Below are 19,559 nucleotides of genomic sequence, written 5' to 3'. Positions count from 1 at the left end.
TTATATTTTAACATAAATATTAACATTTTCTAATTAAATTCTTAACATAATTCTGAGAGCAGCCATTAAGTCCTTTAAAAAAAATGTTGTGTGACCACATCAGCAGAGCTTTCTCCGTGGAAATAGTCTGCTATTCCATTCTTGCATTCTTCCTCTGCCTCTGGATTCGCTTAAATAACAAATTCTCCACTTAATTCTATAATCCAAAGACAAGCCATCAATAGTTCTCTTCCAAAACTGTTGTGTAGACCCAGCAATACCAATCCTCATGGGAATAGTTATCAGAAAGGTATTCGACTCTTGCTATCTTCCTCTGCCTCTAGATGTCTATTTGAAACGGTTGCGAATCACAAATAGTAAGTAGCCATTTTGGTGACAAAGTTTCTTTGTTCTCAGATGCTTTAGAATAGAATAGAATAGAATAGAATAGAATTTTTTATTGGCCAAGTGTGATTGGACACACAAGGAATTTGTCTTGGTGCATATGCTCTCAGTATACATAAAAGAAAAGAAAAGATACGTTCATCAAGGTACAACATTTACAACACAATTGATGGTCAATATATCAATATAAATCATAAGGATTGCCAGCAACAAGTTATAGTCATACAGTCATAAGTGGAAAGAGATTGGTGATGGGAACTATGAAACGATTAATAGTAGTGCAGATTCAGTAAATAGTCTGACAGTGTTGAGGGAATTATTTGTTTAGCAGAGTGATGGCCTTCGGGAAAAAACTGTTCTTGTGTCTAGTTGTTCTGGTATGCAGTGCTCTATAGCGTCGTTTTGAGGGTAGGAGTTGAAACAGTTTATGTCCAGGATGCGAGGGATCTGCAAATATTTTCACGGCCCTCTTCTTGATTCGTGCAGTATACAGGTCCTCAATGGAAAGCAGGTTGGTAGCAATTATTTACTATTATAATTTACTATTATAATTATTTACTATATGGAGGTCAATTTTCTGAGATTTTTCCTTAACTATATTATGGAATTAAGTTGTGAATATTTTAAATCCAGAGAAACAATTTTCCCTTCATTTTTCTTCACTCTTTAATTGTCCTCTTTTAAATTACAATTTCAATTTAGCACTGTATTCATTTTATATTTCTCAGCTTATTTGTCTTCCAAGTTCTTGTCTCCTGCTAATTTCTTTAATGTTCCATAAGTTTAGAGTAGAGAGATTTGAGATATTCGTTTAAAATCAATTCAATAATTTCTTTAACTCTTTTCTCTTATTTCTTTTATTTCCTATATAGTCCATTAAAACTTCCAAGAGTCTCAAAACCATTGCTTAATTAGAAAATTTATTTTTTCCTTTCCTTATTTGATTAGGACTCTACTTCCATTCCAAGCCCCATCAATGCTGATTCACTTCCAGAGTGTGTATTATTTAAATTGATTCCTTCCACTTTCACTTCTTATTCAATTAGCCGCCAGTCTAAGAGTTTTCCCCACGGCTTGTGCCTATTTTAAAATGATATTTCTTCATGAGATCATGACTCACCAGCTTCAACAATTTGTTCCTTAGTGTTTCTTCCTCCTGCTCAATCTTGTGACCGCCGCGGCTTTGTTGCAGCTGCCACGATAGACAATGGCTGCTGCATTCCACCCCGCTGAGTCGGGGGGGAAAGGTCCGGAGCTGCGGGGAGTTTGCAGTCTCCCTGTTCACTTCAGTGGCTCCCCCATCTTCACTGCCCCTTCAAGGCAGCTATGGTCCGATCCTAGAATTGGACGGACCCCCAAATCAGGGGGATATCGGTGCAAATCCCGGAGACATTGGGGATTGCGACCGTGTCGCCCGCGACGCTGGCCACGCCTCCATGACCCTCCTGGATTTCTCAGTGGCTTTCAGTACCATCAACCATGGTATCCTTTTGAAAAAGTTTTGGGGGTTGGGAGCCCTATGTTATAATAGTGCTTCTCCTTCCTCTGCAGCTGATTCCAGTTGGTGTTAATAGGAGCCTTTTGCTTCTCCTTTTTAATATCTACCTGAGTCAACTAGGGGAGGTCATCTGTCATTATGGGGTCTAATATGGTCAATATCCTAATGATACCCAATTATCTCTATCCCTAACCAGACAGTGATATTGTGAGGGTGCTGGCCAGATGCCTGCAGGCTGCAAGGGTCTGAGTGGGAAGCAACCAGCTTGGACCCAACCCTGGCAAGACAGAATGGCTCTGAGTTTTTGCTCCCCACTCCCCAGACTCAGATATATTCTGTTTTTGGATGGGGTGGAACTTCCCAAGATCAAACCAATGCACAATTTGGGACTCCTCCTGAACTCATGACTTTTGCTCAAGGAGCAAGTGGCAGCTGTGACTAGGGAGGCTTTTGCACAGATTTTTTTGGGTGCACCAATGGTGTCCTTTCTTGGACCAGGAGACCTTGCTGACAGTCACTCACGTCTTGGTCATCTCCTCTTTGCATTACTGCAATGCATTCTACATGCAGCTATCCTTAAAGACCACCCAGAAGCTTCAACTAGTCCAGAATGTGGAAGCATGCACAGTGATGAGTGTTTAGCCATGTAACATCTCTATTGTGAGAAGTGCACTGGCTTCCACTTTCCTTCCTTTCATGTGCAATTCAAGGTGTTGATTATTACCTTTAAATCCCTATATAGCACAGGGCCAGGTTATTTGTGGGAGTGCCTTTCACTAAAGGTACCCACCTGTCTTACCAAGTTAGATAGGGTGACCATGCTCTTCGTCCCTTCTCTGAAACATTGCCTCTTTTATGAAATCTAGAAGTGTACCTTTTTGGTGGCAGCCCTTGCCCTATGAAACGCTCTGCCTCCTGAAGTTTGGAAGGGGTCTACCCTCTAGCTTTCTAAAAAGCACTGAAGACATGGCTTTTCCCTCAAGCACTGGGATAGGATGAGGTGCCAGGTATGATCAGAAACCAGGTGTTAATGTTTATAGTTTTAATATGGTTTTATACTTGTTTAAGTATTTATGCTATCAGCGTTCCGAGTAACGCACCCAAAGAAATCAGAACTCTGAGGCAGGCAAGTCACATTTTCCAATTAAAACTGTTAGTGGGTTCCCCGGTCACTCCTCTCCTCCTTCAACTGCCACCTGTTGGGATGACCTTGGTTCCCATGAGAAAGATCATTGTTTTGTCTGTGAGACAGTCCACCTACTCCCCCTCACTTAGAGTACATGGTAACTATGAAGCAGCAAAAGATGGGTTCAGCCAGGTTCGATTCAGAGTTGACATAAGCCTTGATTGGGAGTCGTTTGGTATAAGTTGAGCAGCTATATAATTATTATCAATAAAGTATGTGCAGAATTCTACTTAAACTATTTTATATTTGGGCAATGAAATTATAGAATCTGCATAAATATTTTCCTGTTGCAGCAATAAGATAAAAAAATTACTCTTTAAAATCCCATAGTTAACTATTTTGTTCTCTGACTGCATTAGTTTGAATCTGCCATTTTGATTAATGGAAGCTGACTCAACAGGAAATGACAATTTGTCACTATCCAATAGTAGACTTCTATTTTTATTGTACATAATCTTGTTCTGTATCTTATATAGTGAAATATAATAGGATAAAATAATTCAAAATCTTGTTTTTAAAATTACTCAGACTGCATTTTTCAAATATTTGTTCGCTGTACAAAAGCAAATTATATGACATTTACTCAAAGATTGAGTAAGTTCATAAGTAATGTTCTTGCATCATGGGCAGTCATTTCTCTAATAATTTTTCAGATAGGCAACCAGTTGCTACAATTTTACTACTCAGCATCTGAAACTGAGAGAGAAAGAAATTTTGTCCCACATGTATCCTAGTAAGAAATGTGAACCTTGATCCAAAGTTTTCTCATTCAAATCACAATTCTGTTAAATGCTTCATTAATAATTTTCAGTATGTTTCTTGTAACTGTTTAGCAATGAAGGTATATTAAACTTCTTATGTAATTGAGACTCTAAGTAAGGTTTTGATTCCCATTGTAGAGATGAATGAACTGAAAGAGAAAAATGACTCTAAATTCCATTTTTTGTTTTTCACAAAGTTGATATAGGACTTTAGAAACTTGTATTCATTGTATCATAATCAAAATGAATTTGTCATTTAATGAAGAGCTTTGGCTCTACTAAGCCTGGAGTTCAGCAAAGTTGATAATTTTACATATTGTAAATGGAAAGAAACTTATTCCCCTGACACCAAGGAATGAATTTAGAACATGAATCCATTATCTGTGCTAGAGTCTTTATAAAAACTTTATTTAAAATATTTTATCTTCTAAAAATAAGAATTTGAAGCAGTATGTTTCCATATGATCTGGATTTAATTTTTAGCTTAAGGATTGAATTAGTTCTCTGCTGATAACTACACAGTTAAAATATTAAACATTTTTCTTTGTTTAGCTAGTTTCCACCTCTTTTTTTCTGTTTGTTAATATCATTTAATCTCCACTAATATAGATTTTTTACTCACTGTGTAACCAATAGTGAGTTCTTTTCTGTCCGTGTGTTAATTTGAATTACAATGTTAAAATATTTTTAAAAAATAAAATATTTTTAAAAATAAATCCAAATTTACACATTCTCCTAATGCTTTGGTTATTGACATGTGCTGCTTGTCAAGTTGAAATGATAAAATATAAGGCAGTAATTGATCATTTGTAGCATTTGTTTCAGTTCCACTGATTGACATATCAATACCATTCCCATACAAATCTCTAATATTCCTAGCATTTCTTTCCTTTCATTTTCATTCTGAATCATTCATCGCTTTTAATACCATTCCTTCTGCCAGAGACTTGTTCAGCCCTCTTCACCAATTTACTTCCAACAAAATAGTTTTGAATTTTCTCTGTCTCTGTTAATCTTTACCATTCCTTACTCTCTTTAATTACAAGGTTTCCAACCATCTTTTTGTCTCTACAGACATTATGCCTAACTTTTCTTCCAGGATTTATTAGAGGAATCAATAGCGACACATCTGGCCACTATGCCATGTGTTCATGCTGTTCTAGGCAAGCTAGACATCATAACCTAGACTCTTCCTTGCAAGCCCCCATTCTGTGAACTAGGTAGCATATAGGTTGTACTGACACAACAATGTATTGCCAAGTGTGTTATGGAATGTAAGAATACAGAGCCATTTTCCAACAGTTATTTCATGTTTAGAAACAGTTCTGTGGTTCCGGTGCTATAAATTACGGATATCAAAGACCATGTGACAAAGTCATTACAGGAGAGTGTAATATCAACCCATACATCTTGCAAATAATTAACCTCCCTTTTTTCAGCCTCTTAATCTGCTTCATTGAAATGTGTTTTAAACAATACAGATCCTCCCTTGTCCCAAATTGTTAAGAACTAGAATGCTAATGTTGACTAGAGATAAGCAAAGTTTTGAACATTTTGAGGGGAAACTGGTTTATTTGGAATTATTGGAATTATTAACTGACAATCCACAATTACTGCTAAAGATGCTACATGACATAGGGAGATTTTAATTGTTCTGTGATGACAAATATTGGGCATAAAGTGCACAGTGATCGAAACAGACACTTTCATTTTCTACTTAGCACTGAGACATTCAGGGTTAGATCAAATAGAATCTTAGACTCCTTTCAACATTATGTAGAATTGTAAAGTAATTCTTACTTTCCTTAAACTGATCTATGCAGAATCTGGGGTAGTAGATTTGTCACCCATATTATATAAAGCATTGCAATCCAGAGCTACAGAGAACTAAGATTTTGGGAAATTCAGTCACATATTTAGCAGAGAACTCAAATAACAAAACCTGTAAAAAGTCAATAAGCCTTCTTTAAACAACTGAGAATCCTCTTTATTTTTTGCTATCATCAGATTTTGCATTTCCTTTTTTCCCCAGCCTTTCAAATGACTTTCTAATCTGAAAGTGATAATTAACACCACCTGGTGTATGGTATATCAAATAGCATACTGTATTGTTGCATTTATAAATATTTTACTTCAGAATTAATACTGAACAGCCAGTACATTGACATTTTGCTGTTAGTTTTTAACTCATTTGTATGTGGAATATAAATATAGTATTCTTTTCTAAAGCACATTACATCATAACTTCCCTTGATACTCATTCTGCTTCTAGTGAGAGGTCGATTTTACGTGGTGTATTATTACCTTCACTGTGGAAGATGTGTTGATTAGACTCTTGCTTCATTTCACTTGATTTCTGGAAAAAATCGAGTACCTCTTGGCAGAAATATTCATCAGGAAATCCACCAGAGAAAGAAAATGCAGGACATTCCAGCTTGAATGCTTCAGGGAGCTCACTGGAACTTGCAAGAGTTTCATCGGAATTAGAGGAGATATAATTATTAATGCTGATGCCTTTGATCAAATCTTTGAAATATTGCCCAATAGAAATATGGCAGCCATTTGTATCTTGTTGTATGTGCTTTCCTTCTGTAAGTTTCTCTAACTTGCTTCTAAATATTTTATCTTCTTGAAGAAAACGCACTGAAGTGGTATGCTGTTCCAAAAAGGCTTTCATTTGATGATAAAGATGTGTGGGGACTTGAAGGTCATTTGCTAAGAGCTGCAGCTTTTCTAGTTTTGTAGAATAATCCTTGCATAACTCCCCTTTCAGCTCAGCCATTCTGCATCTGATACCTTTGATTAGGCTATTCCCTACAGCTTCAATCATAACCTTGACACCAGTATTGGTATACGCAAGTTCGTTGATCTTTATTTCAATTTCCTGTCAAAGTATAACACGTAAGAGCTTGGAAACAGTTAAAAAAAAACTATTTAGAGCAATTTAAATATTTGAAAGGGAATTCTGAATACTTGTTCAATTTGGGTAATCAAAACAATGATTGATAAATACCTTTGGTGACAAAATTACAAAGATATTGCAGCTCTGATATTGTAGATAGTTTGTTATGTTTTCTGCACAAAATCACACGTCATGAAATGCAGCACGTCAAAGGAATTCCTACTTTCAACTAGGGTTTCATATATTTTGACTATATGGAAGTCACCTTGAACGTGACATAATTGAATGACCATGTGACTGCCATTCTAATATACAAAGTTGACTAATACCGGCAAAATTTTATGATACTGTTACTATGTTCTACTTCAAAGACTATAATAGTAAGAAAAAGGCAAATTTAAGAAATATTCTTTACCATATGAGCTAAGATAAAAACATGAAATTGAACTGCTATGACTCCACCGGCAGAAGTAGATGTGGATATACACTCATAATTTTTCCATAACCCCAAACTACAGGTAGTCCTCAACTTACAATAGTTCGTTTAGTGATTGTTCAGTTATAACATCACTGAAAAAAATGACTTATGATCATTTTTTACACTTATGACCATTATAGCCTCCTCATGGTCATATGATCAAAATTCAGATGCTTGGCAAGTGGTTCATATTTATGACCATTGTAGTGTCCCAGGGTCACGTGATCCCCTTTTGCAACCTTCTGACAAGCAAAATCAATGGGGAAGCCAGATTCACTTAACAACCATGTTACTAAATTAACTACAGTGATTCAATTAACAACTGTGGCAAGAAAAGTCATAAAACGGGGTAAAATTTATTTTCAAATGTCTCGCTTTGCAACAACTTTGCGTTCAATTGTGATTGTAAATTGAGGATTATCTGTATACATAAAAAGAGATTTGGCTCATCTGGGCTTTGCTCCAAAAAAAGTCTCACTCCAGTAACCTTCTCTACACTTAAAATATTGTCCCTTTCTTTTATAGCAGACACTGAACTGCGTTCTAATTACTTTAATATTGTCCATTGGTTGATAGATTGATCTTTTCATTTAATTTACATGGCTGCTATTTCCATTTCCTTAGGGCCTTGCGGAAAAATCAGGTGAAACAACGACTGATGACTTCCTTTTACTGGTCTACGATAGAAAGCGTCCTTACATATTGTGTTACAATATGGTATGCTGGCTTGACAGCTGCGGACAGAAAGGCATTACAGAGGGTGATGAGCATAGCACAAAAAAGTATGGGCTGTCCCCTGACATCACTGGACAAAATCACCAGGACCCGCTGCCTCAACAGAGTGAGGAAAATACTCAGGGAAGATTCACGCTCTGGTCAGCACGTCTTTCCTCTCCTACCATCAGGCAGGAGATATAGAAGCATAGCCAGCCGAACAAACAGGCTGAAAAATAGCTTTTATCCATGGACTGTCAGACTTCTGAACACAACATAACACCACAATTAGGTTTAATATGATAGACTTGCAAGGCCAGCGCAACGTGCAACATGTTCATACCGATGTAATATAATGTTACATACATATAGGTATATGGGAATGTGAGTTAGTTGTTACTTACTGTATTTGGGTTTAGGGATTCTAATTCTTTCATTTATTGAGTTATTAAGATGCATTTTGTGTTTTTTTGGGGGAGGGAGCCACCAAGGGAGGCTCATTCAATTTCATTGTACACATGTGCATTGGCAATAAAGGTTTGATTTGATTTGATAGCCTCCAAGTTGCAACTCTTGGAGGCTATCTTCCACTTAAAAACAATAAAAGTCATCGGAACAAAATTTAAAACACATTATGCCCAAGGCTACTTATGCTTCTACATGAATAAACTCCCTGAAAATGAGCTCACCTAAGGTCCTGGCTCATTACCAAAGAGGGGAGGAGAGAATCAAGTACTCAAAACCTACAAAATAGCACTGTAGCAGAATCACTGGGATGGAAAAGATCTTAGAGGCCTTCTAGTCCAATCTCTCACCACAGTGGAATCCTTAACCGTCCCAAGACAAATTGTCACCATTATTTTTTGCTCTAGTAGCTTTTTTCTAGGCTCTCTGAATGCTCATCAGTTCTAGTTTCACATGAGATATTTTGAAGTCTATGGCAATGTAATGCAACTAATTTTCTCAAAGGTTGTTTCAATGCCCAAAGTGACATGGAAATGGGTTTAATATAGTAATAAACCAAACATATTTAAGAACTAATATAATGGAATCATACTGATGACAATGTCAATCTAGTTTCTTTTCATTCCTTCTCTCTTAATTGCTGGAAGTTTAAATCCAATAGCACTGATTCTGGCACCTTATGACCTATTGACCATAAGGAATCAGCAGGTTTAAATGGAGAATTAAGGATTTACACTGTGCCACTTCTTTGCCTATCACTGTGACTTGTCTTTTGATTGCTACTCTCAAGATACGTCCCTCTGCCTTTTTTCCCAAGTGCATACCCGAAGACACACACACACAGAGCCCATAGTGTTTGATTCTCCTCCTGGTAGGATGTAATTAGCGAAGTTTTACCTAACCATATAATTTACTTCCTGTAAATGCATTTTATTCTGGTTACTATAGGTAGTCTTTGACTTAATGATGGTTCCGAGTTATAATGGTGCTGAATAAAATGACTTCTAACCTGTCCTTAAGGTGCACTGTTGCAGCACCCCTATGGTCAAGTAATCATGATTCGGGCACTTGGCAATCAGATCACATTCAGGATGGTTGCAGTGTTCTGCAGTCATGTGATCAAGATTTACAACCTTCAAAACTGGCTTCATGAACCAAAGTGGGAAGCCAGATTTGCTTAACAATCATGTGATTCACATAGCAACCACGGTAGACATGGTCATAAAATCAAGTCTGGTCATGTGATCTGGTTTTTGAAATCATGAAATAAAAGCTCTAAAATAAAAATTGTCATGTTATAAAATGAAGGAATCAAGTTTCTTGGATTGTACCTTCCTTGCCTGTTCAGCATATTCAGACTGTTGGAATACCCAATCTAAACCTTTGATGAAACTCTTCTTCCTCTCTGCGTACACTTCAGCAATTTTTGCTACAGTATGGGATTCATGGTCTCCAAAGAGCTTGCATATGGCACATATTGGTTTATCATCAGTGAGACATACCTGGATGAAAAGACATTGTTAAGTTATTACCTGGAGGCATAGCCTTAGAGTGCAATACAATATTTGCTGCTCTTGGTGTTTTTCACCCAGGGCTAGATTAGGGCTGCCATCCCTAACTCTAAAACTTCAAATGACTACTTGATGATTTCAGATTTTCAAAACCTCTTTGTTGTTTACAGGGTGCCCTAAGGGTGAATGAAAAGTTTATTTTAGTTATGGTACTATAAGAAATCTGGAGCTTCTAAAGAAGAGTAGAGCCAATCTGAAATACAATTCCTATCCAGACCTCAGTCGCTCTATCCAATAGTGATACAAGTATCTAATTCAGCAAAATTGGCAGGGCCACAAGTTTCTCATGCTTCCTTGCTATGAAGTGAAAGTACTGCTTGTCACTGGAAACATAAGCGGTAAAAAAAGAGAGAGAGAAATCCTAGAATTCCTCTAGTCCCATGATGGCAAATCTATGGCACACAGAGCCATCTCTTCAGGCACGTGAGCCGTTGCCCGTTGCTCTTCCAGGTTCTGGTGCACCAGCCAGCTGGTCTTCACAAGCACAGGCGCGCCGGAAACCAAAAGAGCAACCGCCTTATGCGCGTGTGCACACTGGGAAGATGATCTTTCGGTTTCTGGCACGCGCATGCGCACCGGCCATCTGGTCGTCTTGTTTCTAGCATGCATGTGTGTGCAATGACCAACTGGGTGGTGCGCATGTGTGCGCCAGAAACCAGAAGATCATCTTCCAGGTTGCATGCATGCGCATTCGGGCGGCTGCTTTTCCAGTTTTTGGAGCTCCTGCACACATGAAGACCAGCTGGCTGGTACAGTGGAACCCGGAAGAGCAAAGGGCAACAGCTCGCGTACCCTGATTGATGGCTCTGCGTGCCATTTCTGGCACATGTGCCATAGGTTCACCATCATGGGACATAGGTCACCTGGTCTTCATGCACGCATACCTTCCAGAAACTGGAAGACCAGGTGGCCAGTGCGCATGTGTGCACCGGAAACCGGAAGATCATCTTCCTGGAGTGCGCATGTGGCTGCTTATCTGATTTCTTGTGTGTGCATTCCCATTTCGGCCCTGAGTGCCAAAAAGTTTCGCCAACACTGCTCTAATCATTGCTGACTACAGGAAGCTCAAGGACATTGAGCCAGCGCTGTTTGAAAACATCTCCATGGTCATGCGGTCAGCATGCCATCACAAGGCGGATCAAGACTTATCAAATATTCTGTTAAGATTGGTTAAAATGAGACATTTCCTTAGAAATCAGTAATTACATTAATTGCAGAAATGCAGTAATCCCGTGAAGCAATTCAGGGAATTCCTTAGAATTTTAATCAGCCTAGATAATGTATAGGGGTGTGTGTGTGAAGCTCATTGATTAAGAAGCTGAGTTTAATTAGCTGGAAAGCTGACAGTCCATGAGACATGAGCTCTGCACAATGGGGTGAGCTCCTATTCTTTTCCCAGCTCCTGCTCACCTAGCAGTCCAAAAGCATGAAAATGCGAGTAGAAAAACAGGTACTATTTTGTTAGGACGGTAACATTCAGTGTTTCACCACATACTCTGCACTGCAGTGTGATGTCATGCTGTATGCATGACTGCAGAAATATCTTTGGACAATGCTGTCTCCCTCTGCTAAGAAACAGAGATGAGCACCATCACCCCTACATGACTGGATAGGGGAAACTTTTACCTTTAGATAATTTGTGTGATTTTTATTATTAAATATATTTGCCACCCATCTCTCATCTCAAGATGATTCTAAATGGCTATAAAATTTCATTACATTGCGTTATACTTGAAGAAGTTGGGAGGGCAGGTGGGATCTGTAGACTTTAAAATGAAAATTCATCCAAGAAACACAATATATATATATACTGTATAAATTATGGTACTGACAGAAATATGGTTTTATACCAAATTCATACTTTCTCCATGCTCTTCACATATTTGAGACAAACGGTCTTGTTCTCTGGCATGAAGATTTTCAAGCTCATACTTAAATTTTTCAAGAACGTTCTCCACGAGTATATTCCTTGGCAATCCAATGAGTCCTCCTCCTCTCATGTACACAGTCTGAAACAAAGCCATTGTATAAACAGACTTTTCTTTTAGTACCTGCCTTATGCTCAAATTCTTTTAGCAAACAAATCTTTCAGTCTAGTTTACCTTCTGTGGAATGCACGCTTGTGGCCATGCATGCTAAACTACAGATAGTCTTTGTCCTATAATTGTTCATTCAAAATTACAACAGTGTTGAAAAAGGGACATATGAAGTTAAAAAGGGACATATGAAGTTCATGTAACCTGAAGTTACAATTGCTGCAGTGCCCCACAATTATGAAATTTAGGTTCTTGGTCATCTATCCACTCTTACATCTAGCCACATATATGCTGCAATGCCCCCTCCATCGATTTCCCTTGGACCTGATTCCGCACCCTGTTTGATCTTGCTTCCTGCCCTACTTCCCTTCTCACTGTACTGTATAGGAAGGTCTTAGGGCAGATCAGTTGATTCTTCTCGAAGGTGATCTCCTAAATCAACTTCAGGAAGAGAATAGGCTAATCTGCCTTGCAGTCTCCATATAGGAAGGCCATGTGGTGCTGTCCTAAAAACGGGCAGCATTTTGGAAGCGGCTGCAATTCTCAGATCACAAAAACTGCCCCATTTCAAAAACGGTGCCCGATTCCAGGATGGCATCATGCGGCCTCTGAGCAGGAAGGCCATGTAGCAGATCGGCTGCTTTTTCTCAAAGGTGATCTACAAATAAAGTAAGTTTGCCAAGCAAAGATTGGGGGGGGGGGTGCGGTAAGGGTGTGCAACCCAGAGAGAAAGGAAGCAGCTCCAAGGCCTATTGTGACTCAGCAGGGTGGAAAGGGCTTCAGTTAACAATTTATGAATATAAATATAACGAGCACACTCTATTATGGTCATAAGTCAAAGACTACCTGTATAAGTAGGGCTCATACAAAGGCATTTTATGATATTTTCCTAAAGATGTGTTCTCCAACTTAAAATTATAGTGAATTATTGTGTCATTTTCACTCTATAAGGCATAATTTTGTTCTATCCAGGTTTTGTATAATTGGCTTTATCACAATGGAAAATATTTTTTTTTCATTTCACCATATCAAAGGGTAGTTTCATAAGGAAGGACTTCCTTCACTTGTACTAGTTAGGACATTGGATTTCACCTGGTTTTTTGTCAATAATTTTCCCTTGATCTGTGGCCTCAAGTTTCATTTCCCACAGATAATTTACTTGGTAATTGGTTGTTCTGTTAGATAAAGCATAATTCTTGGAGTTTATTCATTGAGTAATATCGGAACAAGCTTGTTTGGAAAAGTAAAAAGATATAATAATAGCAGTATGAGATCCTACTTACTTTTCTGCACATAGGGCAAGAGAAATGCCCATTCACATGGCTACAATTTTGGAGGATGAGGATCTTTTCCAGGCATTTTTTGCAGAAATTATGTGCACAAGAGAGAACCAGCACTGGGGGAGTGAACAGTTCTAAGCACACTGGACATGACAGTACCTGCACCAAAGCCTCCATAATACTCCTGCACTCAAACAGATAAAGACCAACTGTAATGTTCTTTTCTAGCTACATTTACAGTTACATTCTAGAATGTCACTCTGTGACTCATTTCTCACAGCAACACCATAGCAACATAAGCCAACAGTAACACCTCAGTTTTTACAGAAGCAAGATCTAATGAATTCTGAATTTAAAATATCCATTTTTATATCATGGAAATGTACATTAAATTTGTATATTAGATAAATTGTATAATAAGAGTTACATAACTAAAGGTTTTACAATGACTTGGAGCTAGATTTTTCATCAGTGAACAGAGCCACTGAACTCACTGGGATTTATATTACTGTAATCATCATTAATTTAACATCCATTGTTCCATTGTAAGGATTGCTAATTCTGGAGGATATAACACATTTTTCTGCCTTACAGGAGAATTTGAAATTTCCTGTTAGAAAGAGCAAATAGTAAGTAGTTCAACTAAGCAGTGGGTTGATGGATTAGCCCAGCTAATGGCATCCTCAATCCGCTGTCTCTGAGAAGGCACCTTAATTTAGGTGGAAGCCTAAATTAAGAGTTATAATAAAAATAAGTATTGGTTGTCAAAACATATGTATGTTAAAAACAATGCTACGTATCTCTGGCATCTGTTGAAGTGCAAATATAGAAAATAATTTGGCCACTTCCCAAGTATATTTTTTCCATTTCAGAGAATAAATGGATAGTATCCAGTGGTAGTTTTGTAATAGAAAAAAAGGATTCACTAGCACACTATTTTTGTGCTTTTACACATCTAATTTTCACTATTTCGTAAGTGGCATTTCTGAGATTTCTGGGATATTCTTGAAAAGGTGCTTTATAGCACAAAAATAGCACCTATTTGCAACCTCTTCAAGCACCTTTTTTTTCTCCAGGACTATGGAAAGCTTATGCCTTTTAATAAAAATTGTTAAGTCAAAAAAGATGCTGGCAACCTCCTGATCTTTTGCTCCCATAGATTAGTATGGCTCTCCCCCTCTTAAGTTTCCAGGACTACCATAGGTGGCAATTATCCTCAGGAATGTTTAAGGTATTGCACACAGGTGGAGAAAACTGGATGCTTTCCTAATTCAAGAGCAAAACATCCATTGAAGCCCAATTCAATACAGGAGATTAGAAGAGATGCAGAACTTGCTCCCTCCAGATATTGCTGAACTATAATTCCAGAGAGCACGATTAGTTTTGAAGGATTTTAGCTTATATTTAGTATCTGAAGTTGAGTACCATTCCCCTTTCAAAATCTGCATATACATGTATCGTTTAAAGAGGTTTTGTTTATCTTACATTTAAAGCTTCCCGATATGACAATTGCACTTCAAAGGAACTGTGTTACTTGTGTCAGAAAAACTATTTCCTTTCATTGCAGATGTATAGATTTCACTGAGTGGTTACAGTAAGTACTTGAAATATTATCTCCTTCTGAAAAGGGAGATTGTACTTAAAAAAAGTACAAAAACAGAGCAATCAAATTGATGAGGCAATAGATGTAGCTGTTATGCAAGAATGGACTGCAGTGTCTGAGGCTTTTGTTTAGTTTGGAACAAAAGAGAAAGAAGTATTTAAAATTCATTCGCATGAAATGAAAACCATAAGGATTGTTTTTCCCTGTCATAAATTACCGGTAAAACTTAAGTAGCCATTAAATTAAATGTAAAATTAAGGATTATGTACTTTATATAAAAGATCGCTTCATTGGTGTGCAGCGCTTCTGTGCCTACGTGGAATGTCCGTGATGACATCCGGGCTGGTGAGCGGAGTCTCCCGCCGCTGCCATTACCGGTTTTCCTGAACCGGGGCGAACCAGTAGAAACCCATCACTCCTACTACTACAATAGAAGTGAATATGGCTGCTATGGGTCTGAGAGCCTGTAATATCTGATTAACAAAAATGGCCTTTATCCCATTTTCCCATGTTAAAAGCCAGTTAAGTGTTTTTTTAAAAAATAGTCAATGAACTTACATTCCATATCCAGAGGTGCAGTTATATATCAGCACTGTTAACAGGAAGGGTTGGAAGAGACAAATTCTTATGAGAACAGAAGCAAGACTTGTGAGAAAGGCAAAGAAAAACGAAAGCTTATCTTTTTTCTAGTTGCCTGCAGAGGTTCTACATTCTAGTTGGCAAAAATAATTCCATGTCCCTTTCAGATTTCTAAACTCAACAATTGTATTAACAATTGATACTAATGAAAGAAGCCAAGATGTTCTTGAAGGGATATCTACACACGAAGCTTCCCATCGTATCTTTTTATCAAGAATCTTGTTATCAACCTTGTTTCTAACAGGATATTTTATATTAGTGCTGTGCAAAATACTGGACAAGTATTTTTAGATAGCAAATTATCTTCTATTTTTGGTAAGTCAACCTCAAGTTCAAAATAAAATCCCCTTCTGGTCTCTTTTGTACTGATCCTGTATAAGTAACAAAGAGACACATTAGATGTTTTTGAATGTATTTAAACTCATTAAAATAGTTATCTGGGTTAAAATAAAACTAGAATGAAAAGCTAAATCAAGAATACCAATAACCATGAGAACAACTCAAACTAGGACTACTAACCTAGGGTAATGTAAGAAACCTTGATTTATTAACAGCCAGAAACATTTTTTACTGTAAATATTTCCTTTATTCATTTTTTTAAATGAGCTACTATAACACACACCTCATTTTTCACAATTACAGTATTTTATTTTAAAAAATAGAAGGTTTCAACTTTCTCAAAACCATTTACGAACTGTCTACATTGTCTATGTTCATATTTTAAGTCATCTTTATATTTTTTGCTACAAATTTATTTTGGCATTAAATTCAATTCTTTTATGGCTACCAAGGAAAAATCATTTAGCTATACAACAGTCATTTGTATCAGTCAATGTTTACTAATCACAAAATAAAACATAATACCACTAATGTAAACAACATTTAAGCTTAAGAGTTTTAATACACAAATACTTAACTGAATAAACCAGCACATTATGGCAGTGAATTATGGCAACAATTCAATGTGAAAAAATAGCAGGTTGAATGTAGCTTTCATTCAGCCAATGGGAACAGAGCGTAACAAAGTGCTGCTGAGATCATCCCTGCTGGAGGAAAAAGGTGAAGGAAAAGCAATCTAGGCCGATTCCCCATCCAACAACAGTTGCCAACACCCCTGGTTAAGGACCTCCATTCTTCTGTCCCTAACCCTCTTGAACAGATTCTTCGGGACATATGGGAGAGGAGGAATCAGCAAAGATCACCTTATCTGCTTTGGAACAAAGGGATTTTTCTCTTTGATCCAACCAATAACTTATCACTGAAAAACTATATAGCATTTTAATGGAATATTCAAAATGCCACATTACAATCACAAAAAAATGGCAAGTTATTAAATAACAATGTACATACATATACAGGAAAGCAACCTTTCGATATTTAATAATCAACATTAACAGAAATTTAATTAATGCAAAACAAGGGATACGAAAGAAAAGTAATTTTTCAATACTACAAAAAATTGTAGCATAGAAATGTAAACTTCATAAAAGCTTTCCCGTTTCTTCACTGATATATTGTCTTTGGTGTTCCAGTATCTGTTTGAAAACATTCTTTAAAATGCTGTAAACATCTGATCCACCTTCAGAATCATAGTTCATCTGCTGAAAACAAACTGAACGTTATCTTACAAAACATAAGAAACATCAGGGTTTTATTCAGAGATTTGTCTTCCAAGCTTGTTGGCTCACGGATGTTTCATTACCAAACTAGGTAACATCTTCAGTGGGTTTTGGGTGAAGTGTCTTGTTTGCTTATACAGGTCTTGTGTTTATACACTGTCTTGTGATTCAATCAGTCATGTGACTCAATCAGTCTTCTTGTTCTGAACCCAGGACAAGACACTTCATCCAAACCCCACTAAAGATGTTATCTAGTTTGGTAATGAAACATCCAGGAACCAAGCAGCAAGTTCAGAGGACAAACCTCTGCCTAAACCTACAATCTCAGCTACAAATATTTTCTACAATCTCTAACATCAGGGTTTATCCCAGTGGAATAATTTCAAATGTAAATGAACTCAAGGACTCAGTTATTTATCTCAGGGGTCCTCAACCCCGGGCCATGTCCCACTTTCAGGCCTTGAGCCTTTTAGAAATGCAGCTGTGTGCGCATGGTTACCCACCACATGCACAGAACCATTCCCCTTTCCCCCACCGATCCACAAAGCCAAAAAGGTTGAGGAACTCTGATTTATCCGATACTAAAATATTCAGATAATATAGTTTTAATCTATAATGTTTCAAATATAATACTTTACAATGGCTCTAAGACTAATAAACAGAAAAATGACAGCTTTATGTAAAATATTGTTTCTGAATTAATTATTCAAAGTTCTAGTAAGTTACTTTTTTCTTTCAGCTGTTCTATGCTTTATCAAAGCAAATGTTAATGAGAGATATATTGCACTTTATTTATTTTCTTACAACTAAGCAGAAGCAATTGGTTTCTGTACACAAGGGAAATGTGTGAGTGCTACAATTTTGTATATTTTTAATAAATCTATTCTGACTCTTGTCATATGTGAAAAAATAATTTAAAAATCTGTGTTATATTGAAATAAACAGTAATAATGACTAAAGTACACATATGAATTTCTTTCCAGTGTTATTCTTTCTTTAGATCCCATGTGTAGAAAGATAATATAAATTCTTTCAGTTCACTGAAACTTTGGACTCCATGCAAACAACTTATAGCCACTGTTAATCATTTTCCCCACATACAGCAGATCAACCACCTGCTGGGTAGAAGTGAAATATACTGCTGAGGAAGATGAAACTTTTTATTGTATTATTTATTTGAATGTCATCTTTATTACTTTATAAATACCCAAGGAATGAACATACCTAATACTCATTATTCCTCCTATTTTTCCCTCAACAAAAGCCCTGTGAGGTGGATTAGGCTAAGAGAGATGGACTGGCCCAAGGTCATCCATATGGCTTTCATGTCTAAGGTGGGACTAGAACTCACAGTTTCCTGATTTTTAGGCCAGCACCTTAACCATTACACCAAGCTGTCTATTCAAACTTTAGTCCAGCCCCAGGCTTACTGACAGAAAACAGATGGCCATGGCCATCTCTCTTCTCTCCAAATAATCATGTCTATAGATGTGAGAGAGATTGTAGGTGCATATGCACGAAATAGAGGTGAATTATGTTTTGCTTTGTATTTCTGAATCAATACCCAAACAGTAATTTAACCTTTCAATATCTGCACTTTTCCAAATTTTGCAAGGTACTTTGCCATGTGTATATAAATCTGGCTAACAATTATAGAAGGAAATATTTAAAAATATATAGAAGTTTACAAAAGTGCAGGAAAATCGATTGCAAAAATAACTTTGCAAACAAAATTCAACATATTGTAATAGACAATAGATACATAAAAATAAGGGGGGAAATTAAATTGTCAATCCAGAGTATTAGAAAGAATGGTTATACAGGATTGTGTTGAACTGTAATCATTGATATGTTTTGTTGAGGTAAATGCAAAAGCCCAAATGCAAATGTGTCCAGAAATGATTATCCATACTTTGTACACTATTTACAAATGTTTCAGATATTAAGGCACTGGCCCACAATGTGGAAGACCAAATCATACTGCTTTTACCTCTTTTCATAAACCTGTCCTCAGACTGAAAATGATCCAAGATTCAATTACTCAATTACTCAAAGTTTTACATAAATTGCTATAATTAATAAGCTATAAAGCAAACTCCATAGGATGCTGCATACTCATTATTCCATGGATTTAAATAGACAAGGAACCACTCATAAATTGGTCTCAGTACAAGAAGGAACACTTCAAGTTCCTGGTAAGAAATATCTGTTTGAATACTTTAGTATCAAGATTATGGAAAGTACTGTAGGCTGATCAGCAGCCGCTGATGTATTTATAACAAAAGGGCACATATGCTACTTGCCTTGGTGAATGCTTTAATGGCACGATTAAGCAGCAGATCTTCCACATCTGTTGGTATTGTCTGCAAATTCACCACACAGTTTAAGATACATAGTATGGTGTGATATTTTCCCTGAGGAAG

The 19,559-nt window shown here is 37.0% G+C and overlaps 2 protein-coding genes across 5 annotated transcripts in view; both read right to left on the bottom strand.

Moving 5' to 3' along the window:
* Nucleotides 1-6,086: 6,086 nt before the first annotated feature.
* Nucleotides 6,087-11,944, bottom strand: LOC131190497 (probable E3 ubiquitin-protein ligase MID2). Its single transcript, XM_058167826.1, has 3 exons — nt 11,821-11,944; nt 9,720-9,890; nt 6,087-6,713 (listed from the first exon to the last, which is right to left on the bottom strand). Exons 1-3 carry the CDS (start codon nt 11,887-11,889, stop codon nt 6,087-6,089), a joined length of 867 nt encoding a protein of 288 aa, XP_058023809.1. The 5' UTR covers nt 11,890-11,944.
* A 4,161-nt stretch (nt 11,945-16,105) lies between these two features.
* The window catches only part of PTPDC1 (protein tyrosine phosphatase domain containing 1), a 40,766-nt gene continuing 37,312 nt past the window's right edge, over nt 16,106-19,559 (bottom strand). For 3 of the 4 annotated variants that reach the window (XM_058172794.1, XM_058172792.1, XM_058172790.1), the window contains 2 exons: nt 19,440-19,550; nt 16,106-17,115 (listed from right to left, as the gene is read on the bottom strand). In XM_058172794.1, coding sequence (XP_058028777.1) covers nt 16,999-17,115; nt 19,440-19,550 — 228 coding nt within the window. In that variant the 3' untranslated portion in view covers nt 16,106-16,998. Of the gene's footprint in view, nt 17,119-19,439; nt 19,551-19,559 lie in introns of all 4 variants that reach the window. The other variant, XM_058172791.1, reaches the window with a different exon arrangement.

This window comes from Ahaetulla prasina, chromosome 2 (assembly GCF_028640845.1).
Source record: "Ahaetulla prasina isolate Xishuangbanna chromosome 2, ASM2864084v1, whole genome shotgun sequence".
Classification (NCBI taxonomy): domain Eukaryota; kingdom Metazoa; phylum Chordata; class Lepidosauria; order Squamata; family Colubridae; genus Ahaetulla; species Ahaetulla prasina.
Note: the sequence above shows the minus strand (reverse complement) of the source record. Positions and strands in the feature narration are given on the sequence as shown.